Source organism: Eretmochelys imbricata, chromosome 2, assembly GCF_965152235.1.
Source record: "Eretmochelys imbricata isolate rEreImb1 chromosome 2, rEreImb1.hap1, whole genome shotgun sequence".
Lineage (NCBI taxonomy): Eukaryota > Metazoa > Chordata > Testudines > Cheloniidae > Eretmochelys > Eretmochelys imbricata.
The window spans coordinates 40,129,362-40,145,422 of record NC_135573.1 but is presented as its reverse complement, the minus strand read 5'-3'; the positions used below and the strand labels follow the sequence as shown (position 1 = coordinate 40,145,422).

The following is a 16,061-nucleotide window of genomic DNA, read 5'->3' as shown; positions in this document are numbered from 1 at the left end:
GAAACACAAGGTGCGGGCCCAGCAGCAACCGGCAGACCCCAGGGCACAGCCCTGCACGAATACTCTCTCGCGTATTCATGGTCTTAGGCAACTGATCAAAAATGAAGAAGAGCAAATAAACATAGGAGCGGCCGGGCTGTTTCTGGTGTGAGATGCCGAGCAGGAAAACAGCTCTAGGGGCCTACAGCAGGGACAGACAGCCACCCCGATCCTGTACAATCTAGAGTACAGCCCAGGGTTTTCATTCAGAAATGTCTAATTTCCGAGGCAGCCCAGCGGATCTGACACACCGACCTGCGGGCGGGTGGAAGTCCCAGCAGGCAGGAGACACCGCGCTGCAGTGTCTAGGTGCTTTTGAACAAAATAAATCACATTTCCCCTCACATCTGAAAACGGAGGAATCCAGGACGTAGCCAACAAATCGTGGGTCAAAAGCCCATTGGAAAGACGGCCCAATAGGTCTTCCTTAATAAGAAGCAGAGACACACGGCAGAGACGCTCGGATAGCGCAATAGGCCACAACAGTAACCGGGACGAATCAATGCCACTCCGGAAAGCGGCTAATGCAGTGTCCGCCGATCCTTTTCTGAAGGGAGTTAGTATGATACTAACGCAGACACGGGATCTTGGCCTGGGAGGGGGTAATCTGGGGCAGAAACCCCGCAGTGTCCCATCCATCCAAGGCGCTTGGAGCATTGTCCCGTCAGTGACTAGTAACGCCGCAGGTTATTGTCTGTCTGGTGATGGTAACAGGAGTCAGAGAAATTAATATATTAAAGAGTTTGCAGCTCTCCTATCTATTCCCCCGGGCGCCATTAGGCAGAGGAGGTTTTCAATAGCAGAAACACATCTCCATGAAATCTACTCTGGAACACCTAGTTCCGGGGGGTGGGGGGGAAAGAAGGGAGGGGGATTTATTTATTTGGAGGTCTAGAAAAGTGACTATGTCCGTAGGGCTGCAGAGGCCTCCGGGCCTGGCCACCTTTCCTCTCCGCAGATGGCGTTGCTCGCCCAAAGCCCTTCTGTGTGGCGTTGCTCCGACCATCTGGAAGGGATCTGAGCGGAAAGTGGATTTATTTAGAACCTGCAGTGCTGGAAACGTGTTGCTTTTCTCTCCTTCAATTATCTTGATAAATGAGTTGTTGTTGAAGGAAGAAAAATAAGCACCCGAGCTAGAATAAACTAGGCTGCATTGTCACCTCTAGCCCCCAGCCCTGAACCTTGTCTTGGCTCCCCTGGTAAGAGAAGACTGTAAATTTGCGCACATTCTCCTCCACTCCATCTCCCAAGAAGGCCCCAGAGGTGAGGTGTCTGCCTCAGCGGCTGCTTCAAAGCCTCGAGGGAATCAATAAGTCTGAAGAGGAGGTTTGAAGTGACTTCTGGAGATAAGATCGATGTGAAGGTAGCACTGAATGCAGAATGAAGGCGTTCTGCTTCTCACTTCTCTGCAGTGTGCGGCTAAAACCACTTGTCTTCTTGGTGGGAGTTCAGTCTCTGGAGATATTTTTGGGGTGGGGGTGGGGAGGTTGAATGACTGAAAGACAAACCAGTAGGACATACAGCCCTTTAGGAATCGATACTCGCCTTGCATTCCTGATACACTTTCACGATTAGTTTACTTTTTCGGCTGTTGTGAGTGAATTGAACCGGACGCTTTGTGTTTTTCTTCCTCAATACAGAGACTTACTTGTTTCTTTTCCTATTCTCTGGGATCTGTGCAAACATGTACAGTAGTTGGCTCTGCACGGGTGCACTAGTGCAAAAACAAAACAAAAACAAACCCCGACCCTGGGACACTTGTTTGAATTTTTCGATTGCCTCAGTCAATGAGGAACACGCTGCATTCGGTAAATTCTCTTTCCCCCTCCCTTGCTTACAGGATTTTCTGTCGTTGTTGTTGGAAGTTCAGAAAGTCCCGAGGAAAGGTAAAGGGTTCTGCTGCTTACGTCCGCCTGGGAAGATGGGAAGCAAGGCTCTTCCAGCTCCGATCCCCCTCCACCCTTCACTGCAGCTCACTAACTACTCCTTTCTCCAGGCTGTGAACACCTTCCCAGCAGCTGTGGACCACCTACAAGGTCTCTATGGACTCAGCGCGGTGCAGACCATGCATATGAACCACTGGACATTGGGATATCCCAATGTGCATGAAATCACCAGGTCTACCATCACGGAGATGGCTGCAGCTCAGGGCCTGATGGATGCCAGATTCTCTTTCCCAACGCTACCTTTCGCCACACACCTCTTTCACCCAAAGCAAGGGGCCATCGCCCATGTAATTCCAGCTTTACACAAAGACAGACCCAGGTTTGATTTTGCCAATCTGGCCGTGGCCGCCACGCAGGAGGACCCACCAAAGATTGCAGACCTGACCAAGCTGAGTCCAGGACTTGGAAGTCCCATCTCAGGGATCAGCAAACTGTCTCCGGACAGAAAGCCCTCCAGGGGCAGGTTACCTTCCAAAACGAAAAAAGAGTTTATCTGCAAGTTCTGCGGCAGACACTTTACCAAATCCTACAACCTGCTCATCCACGAGAGAACCCACACAGACGAGCGGCCCTATACCTGTGACATCTGCCACAAGGCCTTCCGGAGACAGGACCACCTCCGAGACCACAGGTGAGGGAGGCAGCCAGAGGCAAGCAGCCTTCTCCTAGCTCCCCCAGTGAAAGGCAGCTGCCATTTCTCTCTCTAGATGTCACATAAGAAACTTTTCCTATTATTTACTACAAAGGTTCCGTGGGCTCCGCCTGGTTCAGATCACTGCACAAGAGAACCTCCTGCCAGGCTGTCAGCATGTGGACAATCTGCTGCCAAGCTAAACTGAAGGCCCCACCGATCTTGGGCCGCTGTGAATTTAAGAAATATGCCCACTTTCCTTATACTTTACCCTGTGGTTTACATTAGCCGTAAAGGTTTGGTGGATTCATCGCTTCCCGTGTAGAGGCATTTTGGCTTCTCCAGCAAGGAAGCAATGGCAAACCAATTGACAAATTAATTTACAGCTGATCCTCTAGGGGGGAATAGCAAATACATACATAATTTTTGTGGGTTGGACATGTGATTGTATTTAGAGGCGAGTCTATTAACTGAAACAAATATTCCCCATCGCTGATTAGATTGTAATAGTCTGGTAAGAACAGTATTTACAATCTGGTTTTAAGAGCTGAATGTAAAGGTAAAGGGCCAATTTCCACGCCCCCTTGTTCAGGTTAGTAGTCTAGGAAAAGTGAGTAGAACTTCGACCAAAAATTAAAATAAAATAAAATGTATGCCTAATCCTGCTCACACTGACGTTTAACGGCAAATTTCCCATTGACTTCAACGGGAGCAGGATCGGGACCAGTTTATGAAACAGATGATTTTTCCATCATGCAGTCTAATCTGTCACCAGAGAGGGCAATCTAGCGTTGATAAGAATTATTGTCAATGTTTTGAACTGATAAAAGAGGTTAATCATATGCAGAATTACAGAACAAAAATAATAAAATAATAATAAAAAAATTAATAAGAAATAAACTAAAGAGTCAGGATTTTGCCCTCCCCCACACAAACAAAGTAATTATAAGATTAAAGAATCTCTGTAGGCTTCTTGTGGCTTTTGAGTTTGTCTACAGCCATGGATTCAAACCCTTGTATTGACTTTCAGATATATCCATTCCAAAGAAAAACCTTTCAAATGTCAGGAATGTGGGAAAGGATTCTGCCAATCCAGAACTCTAGCAGTTCATAAAACTTTACATATGCAGGTAAGTTTAGCTCCAAATCTATTATTATCATACACTGTTCTTGTTCTTATCCTGTTTATTTTGTACAAACCCTTAAATAGCATGTAAGGTAGACAAATTTCTGAATGTGGTTAGGGACCTGAAATAATGAGCCATATCTTGCCATTAGTTTTTAAAGCTGATCTCCCCAATTACTTCAGTAAAGCAATATGGCCCTATCTTTTATTTTTCTTGATTAAGACATGTCTATTTAGTGTTTTTAAAATATGTAATTCTTTTAGAAAAAAGCAAATCGAGTCCAACTGAGGATTTAATTTATATAAATTGCTTGTGAATGTGGGTACTTATAAATGGTCTTTGTTAAATCTTATTAAATGCATTTCAACATTTTATAGATGTAAAAAATAAAGGTAAGCTCTGTAGGGGAAAAACAGCTGTGAAAGATTAATTGGCACCTTAAAATGATTTGCCTGTACCCCAATACATTGTATATGTCTGTAATGGTTTAATTGTCTGGAGTAAAGCTCAGCCTTACTCATAGAGATGGCCTTGTTATTTGAAATTGAAGGATTGCACTGTGCATTTTTTTCCCAGTAGATTCAAAGCGCATGAAATGGGCTGAGCTGAGAATAAAATATAGGTTGACAGGCAGGATATTTCCAGGCAGTTAAAAGTGGCATGATTTTGTATCTGTTGAGGATTAAGGGTCTAGATTTATTTAAGTAGATTCCCTATACTTCATGTTATGTTATGTAATAACAGAAAAGTAATAAATTTAATAAACTAGGTAGTTTGTAAAGGATTAATCCTTTGCTTGCTTCAAATCTGAACAGGAATCTCCACACAAATGCCCCACATGTGGAAGAACCTTTAATCAAAGAAGTAATCTGAAAACTCACCTTCTTACCCATACAGACATCAAGCCCTACAACTGTGAGCAGTGCGGCAAAGTGTTCAGGCGAAACTGTGATCTGCGGCGGCACAGTCTAACTCACACCCCGCGGCAGGACTTCTAGAGCAGCCAAGGACCTGCACCTGCCTCTGCAGCTCCAAGTTGCTAATTTTGCTCAAGGACTTAATTGTAGAAAGCTACACACACACACACACACACACACACTGGGGCCAAGACCGCATACCACACTCCAGCAAAACTCCCTTAGGGAGTTGTGGACTGTCACTGCAGGATCGGGCCCCACTCCTATCCACACAAAGAGCATATGCTAGTCTCTTGTAGATATTCGCAGCTCATTTTAGAGCTCTGTACAGAATGTGGGTTTTTTTGTTTTTTTTTCGTATTGTTCTGTTGGATGCACATTGATAACAAATCTGGGAGTCAAAATATCATTTAAAAGTGTATTTCAAAATACCCCCCCTCCCCCAAGTATCTCCCGCTTTGTCGTATTACTTTCCTAAACATTTTGTTCTTCTGCTGTGTCAGCTGCAATAGTAACTTATATTGAATAAATTTCCCCATCTGGGCAATTGTATTGTCACAACGTTTCTGAAAAGTGTTCTTGTTTTCGCTTTTATGACTGCTGCTTTTGTGTTATCTATTGTAAAATAAAATGAAAGCGCCCGTATTTACAACTCCATTGCTTAATAGCTTGAATGTCTACATTAAGTATTAGCTTTTGTAAAAAAATTTTTATTGAATTAACGACTTTTAAAAAAGAAATAGCTGCAAATAAACAGTGCCTGGGAAATAATGTATACAACAATCCCTAAACCAAACTGGCTTATTAGTAACTTATTTGCAATCAACCCATATATTGTAAAAGTCATCTCTTTTCCAAAGATTGCATTAGATAGTCTCCTGCTATTAGACTTTGAACATTGGCAATTCACTAGCGTAGACAGGGACTTTATACTGCAGAAGACGATTATTTTCTGATAGCTCTGAAAACAAACACTGGGACATAAATAAAATCCCATTGGATCCCATCACCCATGGGAAGGATCATTGTAAGTCCCAATAGCGTTTAACCAACTTCATTAACATTCCTATCAGTCCTAACAATCTGCTGAATGGCAGCGTTATCAGGGCTCAGCCCTGCAAAGCCGGAGGAGTTGCAGGCGCTTGCAGGGTTGGTCAATAAAAGCCGTCAAAATCGTAACTCGTACCTAGTTAAAGAAAGAGGATGTTTCAAATGTCTCCAGAATCATTAACAGAGATAAACCACTGCACCAGAGAAGCCAAACTGCCAGCACTCTGCAACTGCCCCCTTGCAGGAGACTCCCGACGGAATGCTCCAAAGACTCCATGCAGTTCCCCAAAGATGGCCTTTAAACAGACTTTAAAGCTAGTGGGGGAGAAAAACGACCTCCCGCCCCCACCTCCAAGTGGCACAGTCTCAAGGCCTCACCAAGGAAAGCGGGGTGGGGGCTGTCACTTCGGTTTCTGCTCCTGCAGACTAACGGCGGTGTCCTGCTGTGCTAACGGTGCGGGGGGCACCAGTGACCCGGCCGGGGAGGCCACCTTTCGTTCCAAAACTGGGCTCATTTTAATTCACGTGGTGGGACAGACTTGCGGGCGGGGGCGGGAATGACCCCGCACATGCCCTGGGGCAGACAGCAAAGGCGAACCGCCCTGACGGGGACACCACTGGTGCCACTGCGGGGCTCAGCCCTTCACTGGCGGGATCCCTCAGACCCGTGCCCAGCTGCCACGGGCTCGCCCAGTGCTGGGACCCGTCCTCGGACCCCCTGCCCGGCCACTGGCGGGCTCGGCACGGCCCCCTGCTGGGAGGACCCCTCCTTATGCCACGCGCAGAGCCGCTAGGGCGGCTCCTTCCGACCCCTTCTCCTGGGAGCCGCCCTTAAGCCCCACGCGCAGCCACCGGGGGGCGCCCCTGTTTAGCCCCACGCTCGGGGCGGGAGAGAAAGCGGAGGCAAAAACCACCCGTGGCCGCCAGGCTCTGGTCCCCGCACTCCTGCGCCGCCCGGAAACCCCGCGGGGGGGGAGGGATCGGAGTGGCGGTCCGGTCCAGGACTCGCATTAGCAGCTTGTTGTGGTGCGTTTTCCCGCTCGCGGCTGGCGTCTGCTCCGCTCCTGCGCCTCCTGAGCCTCGAAAGGGTGAGCGGGCTGCAGCCAGCGAGATCAGTCCCACTGCCCGGCGGGAGCGGGAAAGGAGCCCCCCTTCCCCGCTTCTGGGGGGACCTTCAGCTTCCGCCTCCCCTGACCTGGGGGCTCAGCCCCCTCCGTCTCCTGCCTCCTTCCCCCTGCTCTGTGGGGGGGGGGCTCAACCCCCACCGTCTCCTCACTCCTTCCCCCTGCTCTGGGGGGGCTCAACCCCCACCGTCTCCTCACTCCTTCCCCCTGCTCTGGGGGGGGGCTCAACCCCCACCGTCTCCTCACTCCTTCCCCCTGCTCTGGGGGGGCTCAACCCCCACCGTCTCCTCACTCCTTCCCCCTGCTCTGGGGGGGGGGCTCAACCCCCACCGTCTCCTCACTCCTTCCCCCTGCTCTGGGGGGGCTCAGCCCCCACCGTCTCCTCACTACTTCCCCCTGCTCTGGGGGGGGCTCAGCCCCCACCGTCTCCTCACTCCTTCCCCCTGCTCTGGGGGGGCTCAGCCCGCACCGTCTCCTCCCTCCTTCCCCTTGCTCTGGGGGGGGGCTCAGCCCCCACCGTCTCCTCCCTCCTTCCCCCTGCTCGGGGGGGGGCTCAGCCCCCACCGTCTCCTCCCTCCTTCCCCCTGCTCTGGGGGGGGGCTCAGCCCCCACCGTCTCCTCCCTCCTTCCCCCTGCTCTGGGGGGGGCTCAGCCCCCACCGTCTCCTCCCTCCTTCCCCCTGCTCTGGGGGGGGGCTCAGCCCCACCGTCTCCTCCCTCCTTCCCCCTGCTCTGGCGGGGGGCTCAGCCCCCACCGTCTCCTCCCCCCCAGCCCCGGGAATTCTCCCCATGCTGTGCAGAGGGTTGAACTGCTGTGTGCTTTCTCTTCCCCTGCAGAGCCGAGCCCCCTACTTTCTCCATGCACACCCGAGTGTGCCCTATGAGAAGGAAGTGCCTCTCTGAAACCCACATACTAGCGGGGCATGGCTCCTGCATGGAGAAACAGCTGTCCGAGAGCCTGGCTCTGCTGGGGTCTTTTGCCAGCAGCATGCGCTGGAGCACAGCACAGTGGTATGTCTATGCTGACAACACGCATTGTGATAGTAAATGACATGGCTTACACTGGTACAGCATGTCCATGCTAGGAACCTGTCTAGCCTGTGTCAGGAAATGTGTTAACTAACCCGTGTTAACTAACACCATGCCAAACACATGTAACCGTTGAGCCCAGACAGGAGCAGGCTTGTTTAAAATCATGTTAGCTAGCTACAACCCCCAGTCAATACCTGTTTTTACACCATTCCGACATGAAGAGGATGGAGAATTGGGTTGCTGCATTCACCGGCCAGAGTAACCAAGCCTTTGAGGTCCAGAGGCTGAGGGATAGAGTCCAGTCTCCAAGATCATACTCCAGTGAGGAACTATTGTTTGTCTCTAACTCATCTATTCCTTGACTCCATTCTTTCTTCTTTTCCCTGGTCCTTTGTTCTACCCCCCAGTGCCTCTCCATCTGTCTTCTGTTCTCTGAATCAGTGTTTCCCATCCACTAATTCATTCATTGCTCCTGCTCCCAGCTCCTAATCTACTCTGTTCCCGATTGAGAGTTTCTCCAACTTCCAGTGTGCTCCCCTCCCCATAATATGTTACCTACCTCCAAGTGTCTCTCTGCCTCTTTTTCTCAGTCTCTGGTTCCTAAACCCTAGTGTCTGCCTATCCCCAGTCCCAAAGGCATATAGTGGGCCAAATTTATCCCTGGGGTAACTCCAAATGGAAGTATCTTGGGGTGAATATGGCCCATATAGTCTCTCCGGGGCCGGGCTCCATTTGCAATTTGTGTAACATTTCTCTTTAGCAAAGCAAATCAAGTGGTTATGTACAAGCATTTTTTGTATTATTTATTTATTAGTATTACTGTAATACTGGACAAACACAGAACAAAAAGATGATCCTTGCCCCAAAGAGCTTACAATCTAAGTATAAAACAAGAGGCAACAGATGTCAATAATCTTCCCACTCTGAACAGACACACATGCTGTCACTTCATATTCTCAGTGCTTCAAGAAACTCGCTACACATTTTTTGATTGAAGTTAAGAGTCCAGGCAAAGACAGGTGTTTTTAACAGTCACTTATTCCCTTGATTTTTTTTAAACCAGTAGCCGTAATCTTAAAAAGTCAGCGAATATTTTAAAATTTCTCTGTGTGATCATGCTTCACTATGCCACTGTGCTACACCACCCTGTCCCGTGGTCCTCTGACAAGAATAGCTTTCTTGGGCACATGGAAGCTGCGTTGGTAATAATCAAATAATAAGTATGCTGAAAATGTAACAGAACAGTTAATGGCTCATTGTTTGGTTTTAAATTTGTTTAGCATAGTGCTAAAGGATCTGTAAAGCTCTCTTTTGGGCAGGGGTCATGCTTTTTGTTATCTCTGTAAAATGCCACCCACATTTGTCACAATGTAAATAATAAATATAATAATGAATAACTTTGGCATTAGCATTCATTTTCACACAAAGTATTTTTTTTGTTCTACTGGAGTCTTGCTGCTGACAATTACATCTGCGTCCTCTGGTAACCCACTGAAGTTTTCTAAATCCCCTTTTCTCCCTGTTTTTGTTTAATTTAATCTCTATCCCCATCTCTTTTTTTACTTGCCTAGTTTATCTCCACCTTTCCTATATCCCTGTTCTGTACGTTTCTCTGTATTTTAGATGGTTACTAGGTATAATGGTGTGAAAGAAAGGGAAAACTTGGGCTGAATATCTGAAAAAGCTTCCTGAAAGTGAGATCTGTTAGCCTGTGGAAAGCAAGTAGTGTCCTGTTCAGGGGTTGAATTGGGTGGATACAGGGGGAGGGGAATGGTTGTACTCTTCCAAACTCCATGCATAAAATAAGCTTTGTCCATGTTAGTTGCTAAAATGAGATATGCTCACATTGGATTGTGCAGATGTTCAAAATACATTTGTATGTGCTTGCTGAGCTCTTCTGGTCTCTTTGAAGCCTTCTGTGGGGTTTGAATACGCCCATGGGCTCAGCTAGGCTCTTGGTAAATGGCTCCTTTTTCACTGGGGATAAATAATAAGTGGTGGTATTTGGTGCCAAAATGAAATGTCACTCAGTAAATTGTGCAGAACTGTGACCCGCACTCTCCTTTCTTGCATACGGAATGAAATAGTTTATCATGTTGACATTTTATCTATCATTGCAAGGCTGTCTGAGTTAACACCTCACTGACATGGATAGGGGACTAACACCACTCAGAACTTTTACTCCAGGCTCCCTGCAGACTCTGATATTTCTGTAGCAGTTACACACCATTCACATTTTTCTTCTACCATAATAGCTAGATACTTACATTTTTTGTCAGACTGGACAGAGCATCACAAAATGTAGTTTAGGGAGCTATCTTGCCCTGGCAAGGAATGAGCTAATTAGTCTTTTTTCAGCTCTCACTGCCTGTGTTCCTTATCTCTTTCTTTGTCTTCTCTTTTAATTTACAACCAAATCTTGGGTCAGGACTATACTAGGAGTGGTTTCCTGGTATAAAATATATGGTTGCCAGTATAGCTTATTTCAGCCCCCAAACAAAACAAAATATACCAGCTGCTGGTATACCTGTGTTTATATTAGGGGCTTTTGCCAGCCCAGCTATGTTGGTTAGGAAGCACACCTCTTTATATCTCTGACCGACATAGCTGTGCCAACAAACATTTGCAGAGTAGACCTGGCCTCACTCTTTCCCTGGTCTGTATTGTCTTTTGGAGCTCATTCATTTGTTCCATCCTCCTCATCCCACACCTTTCTGTAAAGATTCTCTTTCCTGTGCCTTTCTACTGTCTACATTAGAAATGCAACAGCAACACAGCTGCAGTAGCACTTCAGTGCAGACGCTTGCTGCAGAGACAGAAGGGGCTCTTCTGTCACTGTAGTAAATCCACCTCTCTAACAGGCAGTAGCTGGGTCGATGGAAGAATTTCTCCACCAACATAGCAGTGTGTAGACTAGGGCTTAGTTCAGCTTAACTACTTCTCTCGGGGTGTGACTGAGGCTTTGTCTACACTGGAACTTCATCAGCAAAATTTTTGTCGTTCAGGGATGTTAACCCCCTCCCCGCCCCAAACGACAAAAGTTTTACTGACAAAAAGCACCAGCGTGAACAGCGATTTGTTGGCAGGAGAATTCTCTTGCCGACAGAGCTGCTTCCGCTCATTGTGGGTGGAAGTTTTTTGTGACAAACAGCAGCTACACTGTGCGCCTTTTAGCAGCATGGCTGTAGCAGCACAGCTGTGTCGCTAAAAGGTGTGCAGTGTAGCCAAACTGTAGTTGGGTCGACTTAACTTTCTCCTGTAGACCAGCTCTTAGGTGTTGTCCATTCTTAGCTCCTTTTCCCCCAGATCTTTCCCCTGCTCTTTCCCCTCTGCCTCTCTCTTGCCTTTTCATGTCTCTCCCTCTGCTTGTGTCTCAACCTTCCTTGCTCCTGACCTCATTCTGACAACTCAGGGGTGGTCTACACTAAAAACTTAAGTTGACCACACCCCTGAGAGACGTGATTAAGCCTATCTAAGCCCTGGTATAGACAGTGCTAATTCGATGGGAAAATTCTTCTGTTGACCTAACTGCTGCCTCTTGGAGAGATGGATTTACTACGGCAAAAGAAGAACCCCTTCCATCATGGTAGTAAGTGTCTGTACTACAGTGGCACAGCTGCAACGCTGCAGTCTGTGGCTTACAGACTGCTCTGAGACTCCTACAATGCTTCAGCAGTGTTCCATACTCAAGTAGAACTGTGGCTTCCTCCTTATTGAGTATTTGTGAGAGATCTTGTACATTTTAGATAGTTTTTGAGAGATGTTAACTTTTACAGGGAAAGGAGATTGATGTTTTTATCCAGATGAAAAGGTAACAAAATAATTTTGTTACTGACATTGTTTACTAGGCACCATCACTGAAACTGTCAGCTGACATCCTTTGGCATCATTACTTTTAGAGGAAGGGTCTGACTCACTGCCTGAGGTGTTTTGAGGATGTTTGAAGGTGTGTCAGCTGCGCTTCACGTCAGTGCACCTTGATGTGTTTCTTTGGCATGGATTGAAAGGTACAGTTTCTAAATCTCCCAGTGACCCATTATTTATGGATCACTGATACGATAGAATGTAACTGTTCCTGTCTATCATGTTAATGCAAGTTTGCCTATGTACAAAACAGCCTGTATTCCAGGGATAATACTGTGCATGCACAATAAGAGCGCATACAAAAATCTTTGTGAAAAGATTACGAACACTGGGCATTTTCAAAACTTAATTATTGTAGCCATTTTATTTATTTATGTGAACTATTTAACTAGAAAAACTAAACACAGAGTTCACAGTGTGGAATTAGGGCAATCTGAGACTCTAGGCACACCACAACACAAGCCACTCCATAGGTCCACCTTTGTGTCCTCACTTTCATGTTGTGGCCCCACCCTCACTTGGATTGGTGGTGGCAGAGAGGACCCATCCCTTCCCAGTTTGGCCAGAATCTGGGGAGGTAAGGGTAGCAGCAGTAAGATCCCCAGCACAATATATCTGCTTTTATGCATGAGTCAGGGCACACCATCCTTCTTCTGCCACACACAGAGTCCCCTGCACCTAACCCCTACCCCACAAGAAGGGATCTTGAAGTTAACACCCCATTTAGATGCACACCTAACAGAACTATTGTTTCACACTTTCGGCAGGCTCAGGCAGGCATCACTGTATTGGTTACATTTGTTTCACATCTTCAAACTTCTATTCAGAACGTGGGGGCTAGAAACATAAACGTTTTAAAAATGAAAAATTAGAGTCTGATGTAATCACATGACTCTACCAGCTGGGACTCTAGGCATGGGCCTATAGTGCCTATGCCTTAATAGCTATAGATACAGCATTTGTTTGTTTGTTTTTCTACTGAGAAGACTGGGGGATTTTTTTATTCAGTTTTCCAAATAGGTAACTGAGGCACACAACAGGTTAATTTTCCCAAAGTCGGACAATAAAGTCGTGATTCAGCTGAGATCACAAATCAGAAGCTTTCTGACTCTCAGCCCTTTGCTTTAACAATCAGTGGAACACAACATTTTAATTTTACTGAAATATGTAAAGTATCCACAGTAGGGACTAGCAATCTGAGGAGTATCTTCTTTAAATCTGAGGCTTATTTTTTTTAATTACAGGAACACAAAGAGTATTAAACTCCCAAATGCCTGTTATTTTATATATATATATATATATATATAATGCTTATACGTATGTGTGTGTGTATAGTGAAATCATGTTCCCTCCCAAGAGCAATCTAAATGTACTACAGTAGGAAATTTCTGAGCTAATTATAACATCATGGTAGCAAAGATTTTGGTTGAGAGCTGACACGCTTCTCTGCTTCCCACCCCAAAAATCCTTTTGGCTGAAATTTCCCCTGCTTAATTTTAACTCAAAAAATAATTTGTTGGCTATTTCAAAGAAAACCGATTTAGTCATTATTGAGGCCCCCTACATGGAGTTTTGGCCAGTGGATCTACATAATTTGAGGGGCCTCTTTTTACATCCATGACTCTGATATATGACTCTTCTCTGCCATAATGAGATTGCATCAAGTATCTTCAGTTTCAAATGTTACATGCTCTGAGGCATATACACTGTGGATTTCATAGTTTAATAGTTTAATGGTGTGAACACATGATTAGTTCATCTAGTCTGACCTCCTGCATAACAGGCCACAGAATCTCACCCAGTAATTCCTGCATCTAGCCAATAACATCTGTTTAAATTAGAGCATATATTTTAGAAAGATGTCCAGTCTTGATAATACTAGATGATGCCCTCCTCCATGATTGAATGATACACAGAACAACTACAGGGTCATATGGACTTGGCATAATTTATATAATTAAACAGTTTTTGGTTGACAAAGAACCCTTTTTAAAAACTAGAAATTTTCACCAAAAACATTTTTAATTTCTTTTTCTTTTTCTTTTTTGTTGCTGTTGATGAAATTGGAAAATATCATTTTTATAATTTATCATTTTCTTCCCTCCCTTTTTTGGTGGCCAAAAGAAAAAAGTGAAGGAATAAGGAAAAAAGGGGGGAAAGTAAAACAAAACAAAACAAAAAACCCAACCACAGAAAAACTAAAAAAATGAAAAATGAAAAAAATTGAAAATGATTTTTTTAAATTTATGATAAAAATTTCCATGAATATATTGAAATAAATGAAACATAATTTCAAAATCAGTAGAATTAAAAAGACTAGGAAGCTTGCTTCCATTTTTCAACACATTTTAAGTCCCTAACATGCAATCTGATCCTAGATGTGCTGCACAATGGGCAATTTTTGCATGGTATTATGGAATATTCTCTCAGATTTTGGGAATTGTGGGAAGAGGGGATCAAACTCCCATAATTCGCCCTGCTTTATTCCCAAATGTAGGTGCATGGATGGTTTTATTATTAATTATTATTATTATTTTATTGTATTACTGTAACACCAACATGACCCAGCTCAGATCAGGGCAGCATTGCTATTGTACATACAAAAATTAAGTGACTGTCTTGAAGAGCTTCTGATCTAAACAGACAAGACAAAGGGTGTTAAATGTTACAAAACAGGTCATTAGCAGAGCTAGGAACCAAACCTGTGTCTCCTGAAGATTTTATTTGATGTTTTTATTCATAAATATCATTTCAGACATTTGGTGGTGGAATCAAAACTTTGACTTTTTTACCTACTCTGCTTGTTTATCAATATGTTTTCAAGTTTAGAGTAAGAATAATTAAGATATTCAGTAGGTTTTTAATTTATGTGAAATGATATAAGCTTAAGAACACAGAAGCCCTTCAACTCAGAAGGACAATGGATAAGCAATAATATATTATTAGGCATCTTGCTGTTAATCCTGATGTTCTGAGGGAACTTTGTTTGAGGCACACTGTGGGATTGGGTGTTTGGTCTAGGGTTCTTGCACCACAATCTGTTGGACTTCCTGTTGAAAGAACACTAGGAAATTAATGCCACTCCAGTTCCCCCTCTATACCTGGTAGCTCCATAGACAGTGTGGGAGGTGGTGTGCAGATGTAGGGGACAGTCAATAGCATCATAGCTCATGAAGGAACTGTGCTTCAAAGAGGGGCTGAGTTCATGATAGCTGTGTCAGAGCTTGCAAATATATTCGCTCTCTAAACAGACTCAGTCTCTTACCTCTAGATCAAAGGACTGGTTCAAAGATCCTGAACAACTGGGGCAGCTTATTTTTGTCCCATAGGCAACTTGCTAGTGCAGTGGTTTTCAACCTGTGATCTGCGGACCTCTGCGGGTCCACAGACGATGTCTAAGGGGTCTGCGAAAGGTTGTTACCATAGAACAGTGGTTTTCAACCTGTGGTCTGTGGACCCCATTCAAAAATTTTTAGGGGTCCACAAATGAAAAAAGGTTGAAAACCACTGTGCTAGTGGTATGAGATAGCGGCTCCTACTGCATATAGGGGACAACAGGCCCTATCTTGTGATTTGATCCACAGAGGCTACTGATCCCAGCACAGCAGTGCTTCACCTTGATTCTGCTTGGCTCAAGAAGGATTAAGACATATTGTGACTTGTCGTTTCAGTATGTTGCACCTTATAAAGACAAGGTAGTTGTGGGCCATTATGTAAAACTAGGTGGGCTTCATGTGTCTGCCCCAACTGCAGATAAGTGAAACCTCCGCATGTCTTTCCATTCAAACTCTCACCATTTTAACCATTTGAATAAAAAAGAAATAGCTAATAAAAGATGATTCACCTAATGCCAAATCTGAGCTCTGTAGATCAGCTTTGATCAAATACACTGACATTTGGGTAACTGCATTATTATTATAAAACATCCTTTTAACTTTTTTTCCAGATGCTCTTTGTTTAAACTTTGCTTTGATCACTGTGTGGGTCTTTCCATTTCAGCAGATATTTATCCACAGTGAATGAAATGAAGGTGGATTTTTAGATTTGTTCTTCATATGGATTTTCTTTCCCTTGTTCAAATTTTAAACCAGTGAAGCTACTTTTTAAAACTAACCCTCTTACTCAGAAATACAGTTATTTATTCTTAACTGCTCTGTGGCCTTTAACAACTCAACTTGTCAGTGTCTCAATTTCTCCATCTATAAAATAGGGAAAACAGTACTTGGTTACCTCACAGGGATGGTTGTGAGTATTAATTAGGTAATGTTTATACAGCATTTTGAAAGTATAAACATCTAAGTGATACAAGGACTATCTAGTAGTAAGTACCCT

General features: G+C 44.8%; 1 protein-coding gene across 1 annotated transcript; it reads left to right on the top strand.

Annotated features, from left to right (window-relative positions):
* The first annotated feature begins 1,960 nt into the window (after positions 1–1,960).
* OSR2 (odd-skipped related transciption factor 2) lies at positions 1,961–4,741 on the top strand. The gene is made up of 3 exons (XM_077808918.1): positions 1,961–2,616; positions 3,647–3,746; positions 4,559–4,741. Exons 1-3 carry the CDS (start codon positions 1,961–1,963, stop codon positions 4,739–4,741), a joined length of 939 nt encoding a protein of 312 aa, XP_077665044.1.
* Positions 4,742–16,061: the final 11,320 nt, after the last annotated feature.

Excerpts from the sequence above, each read along its gene's own strand:
- OSR2 (XM_077808918.1), top strand. The coding sequence starts at position 1,961 with ATGGGAAGCAAGGCTCTTCCAGCTCCGATCCCCCTCCACCCTTCACTG. Across the intron at positions 2,617-3,646 it reads GACCACCTCCGAGACCACAG|ATATATCCATTCCAAAGAAA; the intron begins GTGAGGGAGGCA and ends ATTGACTTTCAG. Across the intron at positions 3,747-4,558 it reads ATAAAACTTTACATATGCAG|GAATCTCCACACAAATGCCC; the intron begins GTAAGTTTAGCT and ends AAATCTGAACAG.